The sequence below is a fragment of the Stegastes partitus genome, unplaced genomic scaffold (assembly GCF_000690725.1).
Source record: "Stegastes partitus isolate 25-593 unplaced genomic scaffold, Stegastes_partitus-1.0.2 Scaffold228, whole genome shotgun sequence".
Taxonomy (NCBI): Eukaryota; Metazoa; Chordata; class Actinopteri; family Pomacentridae; genus Stegastes; species Stegastes partitus.
Genome location: NW_007577959.1, coordinates 467,531 through 482,436, shown reverse-complemented (window position 1 = coordinate 482,436; position 14,906 = coordinate 467,531). Strand labels below are relative to the sequence as shown.

General features: G+C 39.4%; 1 protein-coding gene across 2 annotated transcripts in view; it reads left to right on the top strand.

The window, feature by feature from the left end:
* The window catches only part of shroom2a (shroom family member 2a), a 41,050-nt gene that overhangs the window by 13,076 nt on the left and 13,068 nt on the right, over positions 1-14,906 (top strand). For both annotated transcript variants that reach the window (XM_008281294.1, XM_008281292.1), the window contains exons 3-4: positions 720-868; positions 14,466-14,588. In XM_008281294.1, the coding sequence (XP_008279516.1) occupies positions 720-868; positions 14,466-14,588 (272 nt within the window). The remainder of the gene's footprint in view (positions 1-719; positions 869-14,465; positions 14,589-14,906) is intronic.

Sequence of the window (14,906 nt, the reverse complement as noted above, 5' to 3'; positions counted from 1 at the left end):
GGAACCTACACAATATTAGGCATGTTGTTTAAATGTTATGGCTAATCGGTTTGTCGTCTACAGAAATAGGTGGTGGCCATTCTAAAAAATACGAATAATTTGCAGCATCCTTGCCATGTTATGGATGTGAGTGTACAAACATATGTCATCCTCCACTGGTATTATTTCAAACATAATGGTAGCATTGGTTATTTGTAGACTCAGCAGAGATGACTAGGGCTGCACTGACATCTTACTGCTAGAATGTTTTATCCTAATCTTCTATAGTGTTTCCTGAGCTTGATTCAGAACCCAGGTATAAATATAAATGGTCTTGCATTGCGTTTTTCTACCTTGGAAAGACTCAAGGCCCTTACACATACCAGTGGCAGCACAGTTGCCATGCAAGGTGTTTGCCTGCCATCGGGAACAACTTTGAGTTCAGTGTCTTGCCCAAGGACGCCAACCACAAACTTTGCGATTAGTGGACAACCCGTTCTATCACCTGAGTCATGTTGGTAATATTGAAACAAGCTGTGTGTGGGAAGATTTGTGAGAAAAGAAAACGGAAAGAAGTACTGAGATAGCTTAAGAATACTAGGGTGTTGTGTGTCATGGCTTCTCACTGGCAGAAGTTGGCATCCTGAAATATTTAAGTGTCTCTGTAAAAAGAAATTTAAAAAAACAACCAAAAAACAACTATATTTCTCAGTTTTCCATCTGCTGTGTTTATGTTCCAGGTTGAGGAGGGCAGCAAGGCAGCAGCTGTTAGTCTCCAGGTGGGGGACGAGCTTGTCAACATCAACGAGATTCCCCTGAGTGGCTACAGACAGGAGGCAATCTGCCTCGTGAAAGGCTCCCACAAGACCCTCAGTCTGGTGGTGAAAAGGTAGGTAACCAATCCCCAGTCCCCTCCTGTGCCCCTTCCTCCTGCATCTGCTGCCGTCACCACCCCTTTTAACCTTAACAGGTCACCACGGTAACATCTCAAACAAACCAAGGTGACTGGAGAAGTGGAGACGAGGATCCTGGCCTTCGCAGCTGTGTGTCTGTAACCCAGTCTGCGCTTTCTGGGATTTCTAAGTTGTCACTGTCGAGCTCTTGGTAGCTGGCCGGTCCTGTTTTGCCAGGTAGTAACAGTTTGCCATGACGAAAGAATTGAAACAAGGAAGAGAGCTTGTGGATTACATCATTGTATCTGTTAGATCCCAGGCGGGTGTGACAGGGATACAAGGGGAAGTTATTATGCAAACTTTACTTTATGGCACTGAGATTTTTTTTTTAACCAGTGCAGTACACCTCCTCGTCAGCTGATCTCGCACCCTCTGTGATAAGGCATGTCTAGTTTGCATTGCTTTTCTCTGGTAGCAGCACTTACACCACACTTTCTACCTTTTCTCTTGCCCAGAGAACAGATGGTGATGAGCAGTAAACCCACAATAAATAATCACATTCTCTGTTTTTGCTAAAAATCCAGTCCTCGTGCCTTATTGACTCTGTCGTATTGTTTAGTATTCATATCTTGTTCAACTGATGAATCATTTGTCAACTAAGTCCGGGTCCTTCTTACAATTGACCTTGTTATCTTGTGAAACACTAGTCTCATTGTCTGTCTTTGCTGTCTGCATTTCTTTCTGTATTGTATCATATCATAACGTAATCCCTAAACAAATCCTACCGTACAAGGAAGTTCACTCACCATTTATCTTTCCACAAGGACGAGGCTGTGAGTCTCACTTATTGTGTTGTACTCTCAATAGACATGTTTATTCTAGGATCTGGAAACAAGGATGTTTTACTGTCTCTAACAATCTGCCTTCACTTGATGACCTATGCTGTTCTTAGCAGAATGCAGGAATACATATAAACTCACAAATTTAATAGGCATATATACAAACTCAAAGGCCTTGAAAACATATTTTCTCAATTAAATTTGTACTCTCAGCAATGATTTCCCACAGAACCCAGAAATTATTTTCTGTCAGAGTTAGAACTGTTGTAGTTATTTTATATGGCAGGGTCCTTTATTTGCATCTATGTAACTGCTTTTTCCAGAAGGCTTTTGGCAGACAGCTATGACCTGCTAGATTTGGGTCATGTGACTGATGAAGTCGTATATAGAGCCTTCTCTCCATTTGCCTAATGTGAGCCTAATAATTTGCTATCAAGTCTGCATTAATATTACAGTAATGCATCATATGTAACTGTGAGAGAGGGAGGTTGTATGTCAGTCATTTAGTCATAGTTGTTATGTCATGTCCGGATTAATTTGGTTATTAGGCTCCATTGTTTTTGCATTTATTTTAGGAACCCTTGATCCTTGGCCTACATTGATATCACAGGAGTAAGCTATGGGATTTTGTGAACAAACTAATCATCTAAAAGCTAAAACCTATAATGAAAGACTAATAACATTCACAGAGGACTAGAAAAACAAGATTGTATTCCTACTTTTGATAATGCTCACAAGGAATTACATAGGGACATACATTTTTCCAATCATTTCAGTAGCGTAAGCAGTGAGGCTACTTGTTTGTGAAAAAAATGTAATATATTTTTAAGGCCTTCAGCTACCTCAGTGAGTTGCATGACCTGTAACTGTAGCTGTCCTTTCAGACTGTCCCCCTTGTTTGAAGGGGCGAGACTGTGTTGTAAAAAGTGATGTCATATGCTTCTGTGCACCAATCAGAGTTTAGTGTGATTTGAATCACAATTTGATGACAGTTGTGTGACTATTTCCTTGTTTTTCAAAGCCAATGTCAGTCAAAACTGATCAAAACACATCCACAAGTTTGTGATGAGGGAGATTAGCTGAATAAGCTCAAAATGTTACCTGGTTTTAACCAAATAAAGTTAAACTTACCTGCAAATGATCAAGAGCTATAAAGAGGAAAGAGGAACAAAGCTGTAAAGAGGAACAAAACTGTAACTAGGACTAGAAGACTCCATCCTAACTTTCCTTACCTGTATTTTTACAGAAAGGAGAAGGAATTCATACATCACTTGTCAACCACATTCTTTGCAAATATAAACAAAAATCTTGACAACAGATGCAGGACATTTATGTATGATAACACCCCTGAGTTCAAAATTAATCATCAAAAATATGAAAAGAAATGTAGGGACTTTGACATATAAGATCTCGGAAACTGGGTTTTCATTAGTTAATTTTGTGATTTGATTTCTAATGTGGCGTAAAATGTGCAATATGTTTACGTATCACAACAAACTATGTCCTGCAAAATGAATGAGTGATTGAAATTTGTATTGAGTTTGGTATATTAAAAAAAAAAAAAAAAAAAAAAAGTAATTGCGTGTGTTTTAACTTAAATTTCCCATGTCTGATTCTACTATAGATCTTAAGAGTGATATTGGACAAGTAACAGTCTTAAAATGCAGTATTTCTAAAGATTTTCCTTGTATCTTGGCTAATTGCTTGCTAGCTAACCAGGAAAGGTATTTCTGTTTATACATGATTTGTGGTTGCAATATGTATTTTTTCCCAAACAGGGGCATAATGGGGAATAAATTATGGACAGATTAAGCTACAGAAGAGCTGGAGGCATGAGTAAAGGATCTGGGTATTGTCATTTCACTATGCTGTTGCTTCTAAATGGAGAAAGACATTTCCTTACAAGGACAAGTCTTATTGTTCATATTACATTTTACACAGACTTTCAGTCCCACGGGACTCATAGTTCCTTCTGCTCGTCTACGTTGAAGAATTTGCTTTGTTCTGACTGTCTCAAATAGCATCTCCAGTCACTCATTTTCCAAGGCCACAATAACAAGTCTGTGTCTGATTTAGAATACAGCAAAGTGATAGTGGCTCATTACTGAACCTCAAAGCTTCAATTCCTGCCCCTTTTCTTCTACTTTTCATCCAACTGCAGACTGCGTGTTGTGTCGAAAACTGGTGTTGAGGTTTGGAAATGTTTTATAGTGCAGCTTTCCACATCACTACTTGTACCCACATGGATCCCTGATGTTTGCTTAGAGCTCAATCTGTGCCTGTGCATGTGAGGTGTCAGTCTTGAAACACCTTCCTTTTCATCCCCAGGATAACGCTGGATTGTTGAATGGCGATCAGAAAGCTGTCAGAACCTGCTCCTGTCTACAGGTGTGGTCTCTTTACAGACAGCATAAGGGAGGAGCTTGATTTAGCGAGTCATGTACTTTGCATGTAGTGACTAATGTGAAATAGTTGGAGTAATGTCATGTCGGTGAAGGGAAGGGGAGAGGCTTGTCACAAATGACATAGAGAACAGATAGGTGTGGTTTTGTGTGGGAAAGCATCTTTGCACATGCCTCAACAAAACCACTGTACAGTCTGTGCTGCAACTTCAGTATGCTAAATGAAGAATTTTACAGAAAGCTGCTACTTTGTTAAACCGGTGCGTGCGTCAAAACCTAAATTAGGGACTTGGGTATAGCTAAATTGCACATTTGATGCACAATTTGTTTAAAACCAACACTAACTACTGTATACAGTCAAACACTATAATTGTCTCACATCAGCACATACAATGCAAAATTCAGCAAATTCTAAGTTGAATTGTACTTTAGTTAGTCATATGCCACCAAACTGTATACGAGTCAAGGCTGAGGTCAGTAGTCAGACAATCTTGGTCGACTGAAATCTTACTTACTCTTCAGACAGGTTGTTCATGTACTCACCCTGCTTGCCCTGTGGGGTTAGATAAAAAAATAAATGATCAAAAAAGCTAGTGTTTGTAGCATATTCAATTTTTTTAAATGGGTTATTTTATCCTGAAATGATAACAACAGACTCTAATGAGACCCGTGTGCACCAGCCCACATGCATATGATTTCTGTAAGTAGAACTACATCAACTGATGATCCCAGCACAAGAATTATTGAAGAATTTAACAAAGACTAAATTGTCTGCTGTTTTTAGATGATGTGGCTTTTTGGAAAGTATAGAAAGTTTACTCTGGACTTTTGAGCCATCTTCTTTGATATGGTGTCAGTCTGTTTTGAGGTGACTCCAGGTAAATAATACATAAATTAGAAGTAGCAGTCCCCATTAGGCTGGGCCAGTTCAAAGTTGCGAAAAAGTGCGGGTGTTCCCAAGTAGTCTGTTCTTCCTGTCAAAATTGATGGCTTTATCCAGGAAGGCAACTGTTGCAGCACTTTTTTTCCCTTATGAAGTAACACTGCCAATTGTCTGATCGGTGAGAGTTTGGCAGGATGAGAGCATATCGACAAACCAATCAAACAGTCGATCTCGACACTTCAGTTCTAATATTAATGCCTCATGTTCTTTGATCAGCTATACAACTGTAACTTTAATGAAAGAAAGAAAACAAGCAGTTTCACAGCAGGAGTTCACAAAAACAGACAATTTGTAGCACTAACTAAACCTCATGTTGCCTTGAAAGGTTGTATATCACAGTGATAATCACCAGAGGTAACCTTTTTTTTCCCCATAATGTGTTCACATTGCTTTGTCTGCTTTAGCAGTTTGGGGCAGTTATGATTACATTCCCCACAAGGACCCCTGCAGTCTGGATGGCCTTGGTTTGCTGTCCCTCAAGGCATTTGCTGTACATGCAGCTAGCTGCGGAGTGAATCATTAAACTGTACAACATGAGGCTTGAAGTTTGTTGTGGCATTTGGTTTCCCCCTTCTGGCATTGTTACAGAAGTACCACAATCATAAACCAGCCTCATTATTTTTTACTTGAAGAGAAGTCTTCTATTGCAGCAAATGGCTAATTCTATGTTTATTCCTGATCGTTATTGTAGTATCAAAAAAAAAAAAGCGGTTACCAGTAGCATCATACAGGTACATGGCTGTTTTAGATGAGTGAAGGCTGCACACAGTTTTGGAGCACAATCCAATTATACCTGGAAAAGCTTATGGGCCTAAGTTACAGTGTAAGCATTCAGCAGGGGTTGCACTGCGGTGGCTTACATTTACTGGGATTTGTTTTTCTAAATAAGCCTATGTAGTATGTTTGGAATGCTGTGCAGTGAATTCTTGTTGTAAGTAGATTTCTTAAAATTGTTTGGGACTCAAGTGAGGAAATCATAGTTCAGAGAGCACAGTGTTTCCTCGGCTTAACTGCACCCCTCTGGTCCTTTTTGGTTTGTTCCAATGCCAAGCTGTGTTGGTACGAGTCACTGAAGTAGATTTTTCTTGTTTTACAGGATTTTTACATTTCTTAAAAACCATACAGCGTAATAAAAACATATACTTACTTTTAACTGGGTTTTCGGAAGAAATCTTAGTTCCTGTGAACCTAATATGAGTTATGTATGTTTTTCAATGTTGGATGTCAGTGTTTTGGAGAAGTCTTTTTTTGTGTATTTATTTACTATTGAAAAACTACATTTTGTCTGTTCAGTCAAGCTTATGATTTATGCTATAATCATCAGTTTGCTTGTCAGTGTAGCATCTTCTCTGCCTTTTGCAGTATTTGTCTCACATGTTCATCATTAGAAACATTCTGTCATTACATACTACCTATTAGGAGTGTTTACGGGGAACATCACCCTCAGGGGACTTCTGTCAGAGAAGGTCATGGCTGACATTACGTAAACTTTTAATAGCTTCTCATACCTTACAACTGTTTTGACAGTTTTGAACATGTTTGCTTGCACTATTATATCATAGTTGACACTTTTATAGATTGTTTGTGGTTGGATAATCTTTGCTGGCCACAGTATGCCATTATTAATATATACAGTCTACAACAGAAGTTCACCTCTGCACAATATAACTTGAATGACAAATGATTTAAAAGTTCTGGCATGCTGCAGAGAATTTTTAGCTGATCTTCTCTGAAGGGGTTGTGCTGCTCCAACTTTCTGTTTAAAACACACCAAAGGTGTTCTATTAGATTATTTAGCCAGGCCATAGTTTTCACATTTCCCTTCTTAATAAACTTGTGTGATTTTGCCAGGTGCTTTGGAGCATTATCGCGCTCTTCTGCCAAGCCTCTGCAGACTGGGAGTTATCTTGTCAGAAAGTATTTTGGTATATCCAGAGTCCTTTGTGGTACCATCTATAAATGTCATCACACCAACATCTTTTGCCCTTATAGCAGCCCCATATCATCACACTCCCACCTCCGTGCTTCACTGCCAGGACTATCTAATCACTGTGGTAGTCTTGGCCAGTTTCACCGCATACAAGCTGGACCCTATCTGAGCTGAATACATTTTTCTTGGTCTCATCTGACCAAAAAATGTGCCCCTAATATTTATCAAGTGTGTTTTCATGTTCCTCAGAAATGTCTAATCTGTCAGTTTTGTGCCAAAGAGAAAGCAAGTGTTTTTTTTTCTTGGACAGCATCCGTAGAGGTCGACATATCACAATGTTGTTCACACTGTCTGAGTTGTCACAGAAACCGATTTCCATTGATAACCCGTGAATAGATTATGCAAGTAGTGCACTGTCCGTGGCATTATTTTAGGAAGATGCCAGTGCAGCTCTAATTAGTGGTACAATGATTTATTCTGTACCACATGATTATGACTGCGACTGTGTTTCCACTGATTTTTAGTTGGTCATAGATCTCTCCACATAATTTTCTATCTGACAATCAGATTTTTCAATCCTGTGGCAATTTTTTTCCACGTGGAGCCATGATGCAGACATGTAGACGGACACATCCCATAGGTCCAAAGCTGAGAGTTCTAGCTATTTTATGAGCATGTTTATACAGTTAGCCAATGATGACAGGTTTTCTAACTTGTGTGTTGTTGTTACATTGAGTTTCTACTGTGAGGCCTGGATTTTCAACATAGTTTTTAAAAAGTATTTGTTTTTGATTCCCCATGAGAGAAAATATCCTACTTCTCAACTTATAAATGCTGCAGTTCTTAAGGGGTGATAAAATTTTGAATCATTTAACATTTAAGTGATATCCCGCTATGGTGTACTCACTTTTGTTACATGCTGTAGTAAATCCTCACATAATTTTTGTTGTTGCTTAGCTTGTGATCTGGTGTGCTTCACTCTTCAACTGTGAGGCCCGACTGCATGCTTTAAGTAATATGTTGCTGGTCAATGCATCCCTGTCAGCTTAGCCGTGGATGACCCCAGTACAAGCTTAAACATAATAAATGGACAGCGTTTAAGACACAGGACAGGGAGGACTCACAGTGATGTTGTTCAGACCTTCAGCCTCGGACAAAAGCTTTCCAGGTGTTTCTGGGCTGTGGGTCAGTGCAGGCAGCCGGTGACTTGACAGCTGGTATGCCACTCAGCCCAGGAATGTGCTGGTCATTACATGCTGCTCACGGTTCACCTCTTTCACCCGAAACATGACTGGTTTGATTGTAGGGTTTGCTGAAGAAGGCCTTTGTGAGCCCCTTTAGGGACCAAATGGAATCCAACAGCTCACCTGCAAAGTGCAGGTTGGCTGCTTACAACCTCAGCATTTTTGCTGCCCAATAATACTGTATGTGAGCCCACACTTTGTTTTGTGTCATTGTCCGGCTTTGCTACGTGAACTAACCTGTCTGATATTCACCAGCTGTCCTTAAAGACTATCCAAAGACATCAAAGCGAGATAGTAAAACAGATTGTCAACTATGTCTAAAAGGGTGGGGAAATAATTTTTTCATGCACATTTCAGCTGAGGAGGTGGTCTGAGACACGTTTAGCCTGATGTTGTACAAGAATATGACCCTCCATCTTTTCAATTTACATCAACTATGTGTTGTTACATTATTTATTTATTTTGGTTATAGTCTTATTAATTATCATCAACATATGACATAAGATGCATTTGTTAAACTTGTGAAAAACATAATCCAGTTGCTCTACCTCACAATGAAAACCTTGTTTGGATTGTATGCTTGAATGCTTCCCACACAATAGATGACTGTGAATTTTATTGCCTTCCTATCAGCTTTAGGTTGCAAACTTTTTTCACTAATCTTCTTGCCTGTCACCAGACCTCTTGTTGGTGTGCCAGAGTAGGTTTTCAGTAAGAAAAAACACTTGTTTTTCACTCAAGAGTGCAGGAATGCTTTCCCTCTTGCAAAAAATACACAAATCAGTTCGAATTGATACCATTTTCTGAATTGTATCAATTTAGTTTTTAATGGAAAAGGTTTTTCAGACAACTTCCCTTTTAATTGCACTTCGACATGCTGTCCAAAGTTTTAAGGGTCTGCAAATCAAAGCAGACATTAGACCTTAACCTTCGAATGGCACACCAGCTGGCATTCTTGCATTGTTAATTATTTTCTGTATAGAACCCAGGCCTAATAAAAGTGAATAGTTGGCATCAAAGTCCAAAGGCAGTATGTTGGTGTCTTTTAACTGTGGTGGAGACGATGGAAACTAGGAAATCCAAGGCCCCTGACATTGTACTTTGTTGGCATAAGGGTAATTTATGTAGCAAGTTTTTTGGGGGGGGAAAAAAAAAAAGCTGTTATCTGTAGATATGATGAGATGAAATACTGCTACAAACAATTGATTACTTGTCAGCTGTTACATCATTCACCACTTCTTCTGATAATCAATTCATCAGTTTGAATACATTTTTTAAACAGAATAAAGTATGATGGTAAACTGAATATCTTTGGTTTGTGAACAAAACAGGACATTTTAGTCACAGGCTTTAGGAAACACTAATCACCATTTTTTAAAATTTGTGAGGATTTATGGGCCAAACAACTGATCAATTAAATGACTAGAAAATAATCAGCATATTAATTAACAATAAAAAGTATTGTTAGTTGCAGCTCTACCAAAGAGATAGTTAAAAACACCAAATGGCCAAGACTGGTCAGTCATAGTCAAATTCAACAAGCACAAATCAACACAATCTAAAGTAACAAGTCAATACTTTTTGCTACTAAGTTGTGTTTGCCATGTGTTGCTGACTTCCCTTTTTGGGCAGCTGCAATGCTCATTACCCGAGGCTTTCAGGAAACGGGGTGCCCTTGCACCCTAGAGATCAACCTGTTGCCATAGTAATGGTAGAAATGCATGTCTGCCTCACAACAGGGGAGATGGGAAGAGAAGAGTCCGGCATTTCATCCCATCATTAGCATATTACCCCCTTAGAGCCAATGAGACGACGCAAGGTACGGGAATACTCCAAGGGGACTGGCTGTGACAATAGCCCTCCTCCCTCGTTGTACACTCTTCCACCCCCTCTCAGAGGAAAAACCCCCAGTAATCCTTAAGAAAATCTGCCGTGTTCAAACTAATGCCGTCAGGAGAACTTTAGTAATGGCTATTTTGTGTTGAATATTATGTGCAAGTTGTCAGTTGGCTTGTGTTTTGGGTAGGGGATCAGTGATAGAGTCGTGCGATGATGCTCAGATCTCAGCGGCCTGCATGTCTCTTTATTTTGGCCTGTCTTTGAAGTGTCTATGGAATGTGGCGCCTGACCAGCACACGAGTGCAACTGGTCTCACTTTGTGGTCCAATCTGAATCTAATATTACTGGAGTATCTTTGGGACACCACATTTCTTCTTTGTGTTCATTCTGAAATCCTTCATCCAGATGTTTGGTGAGTGAGAATGTTCTACATTTTAAGCACTTTGTATTGTTTAAACCTTTGACTTCTGTGTTTGAAGGCTGTGATACCTGCTGATTTTTTTGTCTTGTTATATGTCAGACAGTAATTGGGTAACATATTGGGGCCTTCTTTGCTAGTTTTTTTGACCCTAATACTCTGTTATTGTTGTTGTCTTATCAGTCAGTATGAGGTCACCCATCATTTAGGTTAAACCATGATCAGAAAGACTTAGCATATCAAAACCAAATGCAAATTAATCTTTGAGGGAAAAGGATTGTAGGTACAACAAAATCATTTGTGACTATTCTCCTCAGCTATCATTAATTACTTGACCATTAGTTTGTCCACAAGTTTTCTCTGTTTGTGTTGTCGGTATGTGTGAGCCGTTTCTTTTTGAATGTGGACTGGTTGGTACCGGACACATTTGAAGTGAAATCGGGCTGATCACTCAGAAAACAGTTTCTCCCCCTGCCCCCATTCCAGCTAACTGATTCACTTTCCTAGCATATCTGTGCTGGCCCAGCTGTAGCCCTGACGATAGGCCTAATAAAACCAGGTTCATTTGCATACCAATAGCAGGCGCCATGTGTGGCTAGTTTCTAGTGCCCCAGAAACACGAACTGCGAAGAGACAAGGAAGACCGAGCTCCATGTTGGCTTTTCTTTGTCCTCTAAATAGGCCTTAACTCTAATCCACAATTAATTTTGTGGAATTGTCCCACTTTATTGAGCTTAACCAAATCTCTGTCTCAATCTGAAAATTCTCAGTCTGTAAAAGGAGCATAGAGTTCAAATATACTAGCTTATGTTTTTCATTTTACACAGGACTTCGTTTTCATGTCTCCATCTGAAGGAAAATGTTGTTGGGACCTCTTGTCATCAGATCATTGAAGGCCTTTAGACAAGGTGACTGAGGGGGCAGGACCTACTGACCTCATGGCTTTGTAGGGCAAGTCTTGAGTTCACTGAGAATGAAAGCAAGCAAAGCTTTGTCTAAAATTCTTCACCATTGTGACACCAGCGTTTCACAGTTCCCTTTCAGTAGAAGTAGTTACCAGGTCTAAACTAAAGCCGTGGTACATTAATGAACTCATATTAGTGGACGGGGCTACAAATAATATGAGTTTTTAAATGTTTTTTTTAAATTATTATTATTATTTAATTAGATGATGTATTTTTATTGATGAAGTTCTAGCCTGGTGTGTAAAAAGCAACCGAAAGTCGTATAAGCCGATAGCATCTGAACATTTTGGCTTCATGTGTGAATGAATGCTCTACTTATTTTTCTGTAAAACTTTCAAGGTTTTACGAGGTCAGGCCTCATAACATTTCCATATAATTTTCAACACGGCACAAGTCTAAATTGAATGTTGTCGCATTAACAGGTAGGAATGTGTAAGCCACAAACTTCAGTGTGTGGAGTGATTTAGGGAAGGCTTTTTCCATATTTGAAGACCAGTAGTGGTCCAAAAGCACCATGGAGAACAGAAGACAGTTTGAGTGTACAAATCACAAAGCAGCTTTCTCATTCACTTTTCTCTACGATTTCATATCTATTGCACACTGAAATGTCCATAAAAATACAACTGCAGTGAGGAGAGAGAATTAAAGGGTAGATCAGCAAGTTTTGAATCTGAATCTGAAGTAATGCAGAAGTTTTAGCAAAACATCAACAGGAAGTTAATTTTTTTTGCTTCCAGCTGTTTGTAGGACTTTTTCTTCTGACTTTATTAAATACCAACATCATCAAACAGTAGCAGGATACATATGAGCATCTGCAAAGAAAGAGAGCTCTGTGCATTTAAGCACACTACAACAGCGCTAACTTTATTATTACTTATAACTATAAATTATCCGCGACATGGAGACACAATCAATCAGGATCTAACAGCAGGTCACACTGTGAACTTTGCTTCACCTCTGATAGGTGAGCTGTGACACAGAGTCACAGGTTCTAAGCTTCAGTTGAATCATTTGCAACATAGCGGCCGTCCTCAGGTTGAGGCCTAAGCTCCATCATAGCTGTCGGGAAAATTAGATTTTTGTGTTGATATAAATATTATTTAGATTATCATCACACATGGACAGAATTTTCAGTATTCAGGAAATAAACTAAGCTATAGTCATTTGGACAGCTTCGTAAACTTGCTATAGTTTAGTTTTATTTTTTTCCACAATTTTTGCATTATTATGCATTATACTGCTTGATACACTGTCCGTATGAGCAGAAAATCTCTCCTCACAACACTGAATTATCAGCATCACTGCAGGTGTAAGTACTGCTGAAGTCGCATGGGCCTGTCAAACTATGTCAGCCTACAGAGAGGCTGTCTGGGAGGCAGACGACAGCTTGCATTGAGGGGTGAGGTGGCTGATCTGATTGTGTAAGAGATTCTCTATTCTCTTAAGCCCCCCCTGCCCCATGCTGGGCTTGTGTTCCCTCAGGGACCATATGGCAAAGTCTGAGCGCAGCCAGCTCACCTCAGCCACGTCCTGTTAAGATAATGAGCCTAATGAGAGATGAGTGAAACTGTTTAATTTTGCTGATGTGTTTTGTGTACTGTCGATCATATATGAGCTCATTTATCCGAACATCCATTAACGTTTAAAAACGTGAGCATGCTCTGTTGTGACCAGGAGAGGGAGCTATAACACCACATATCAGTGCTGTAGAAAAATGGTAATGCTGTACTGTCTTGTCAATTAGAAGACAGGACATTTAGTGGACCTTTGTCCTGGTGAGTTTTTGACATCTCCCCTCTCTGCAATCTAAGTGTCAGCTGGTGTTTGTCCTGTTCATTGTCAGCGAGCTCTTAGTGTGTGTGTGTTCCTCCCCCCTGCTGCCTAGGAATATGAAAATGGTGGATATTGTAGCTCAGAAAATGCCCTCAGAGAATGACGTGCATGTGGCAAGAAGCTTTCTTACGAAGATTTTGCGAAGTTCCATGAGGTACGGTTCTGTGGCTTCATTGTAACTAGTAGTACACATTACTTTTCCTCATCTCCTCTTCTTCATTCCTGCCTGGCCTGTGCCCATAATCACATAAATCATTTGTATAGTGATAATATCATCTTCACTCCTCTCATAGCAACTCTCCTTCTCCTGTGGTTTAATACCTGCCCCCACTGGCATGCCTTTTTGTATTGTCCTGTGGTTCATGTCATTAGATGAAATGTGTTCCCATCCTATTTGTACAGCATGCAAAACATTGTCTGCCAGTGATGTGTAGACATATTTTCTCTGTCTCTGTTGAAACAAAATTGTGTTTGATTACAGTTTGTTATTTTCTGCTTATGTGTTATGTTTGTTTGACATGCATCTCAGAAAGAACCACTTTAAAGGGTATGTTGCTTATGCATAACTGACAACTGTACAAAGTTTGTGCTCCACTAGAAACCCTCCAAAACAGTTTCCATCTGTGAATGTTGGACTGACGCAAAAATGTTGCAAATCACTGACTCCATACAGATGCACTAAAAGAAGTACAGGGCGCATAAGTTCAACTGTAATAAATCATACAACACAGGAGCTATATCATTGCACTCAAAGACAATAACTCAGCTCCGACCACTGCCCTCAGAGTCCCTGCTCCGAGCTGAGTTTGCATTTATTCACAAACATCCAGATCCAGAGCATGGGAATACACCCGACATTTCTAGAGAATAAAAACAGAAATTTAACTGCAATGGGATTTAAAAAACAATAATATGCGTACGTTTTTTTATAAATACAAAGGAACAGGGAACAGAAACACGGGTGAGCCATCAAAGTAAATGCATTTGAAGTTCTTGATCAAAAAAAATATCAAAAAACACATCAAAGCTTAAACAACAGAAAAGTTTTTTTTACTTGTTGGGCTGCATTTCTAACTTTAGCATGAACTTCCAGTTGCAGCGATTCATATGTGGAAGCACATACTGTTTTCCATAAGGGTTTGGTCTCTAATCCAGTGTGTGTTTTTTGCCCTCTCTGCAGGCGGAATGAACCCATAAGCAGGCCTCACTCCTGGCACTCGACCAAGTTCAATGAAAGCCAATCAGAGACTGCCAAAACGCAGTCTCCACCCACAGCAGTCTGGCACACTAGATATGATGCAAGGTAACTCTGGAATCTTGAAGTTTGGCTCTTCAGTCTGAATGTTAGACATCAAGCACATTTGATTACCAATATATGATTGTATACTTCAGGGTTTGTGTCCTGTAAGCGCTAAATAATAAGGAGAATGTAGTCCTACCTTACATTACCAGTGTGTTTATAAATATGGATTTGTGAATTCTAAGTACAAAGACATGATGTTTAAAGGTGGGATAATAGGTTTAAGGCTGTCTTTGCTTGTGTCGATGTATTCCCTGTTCCCCAAAATGCTTACAATTAGTTACATCTAAATGTGAGTAAATTAAATTGCCATAGGGTTAT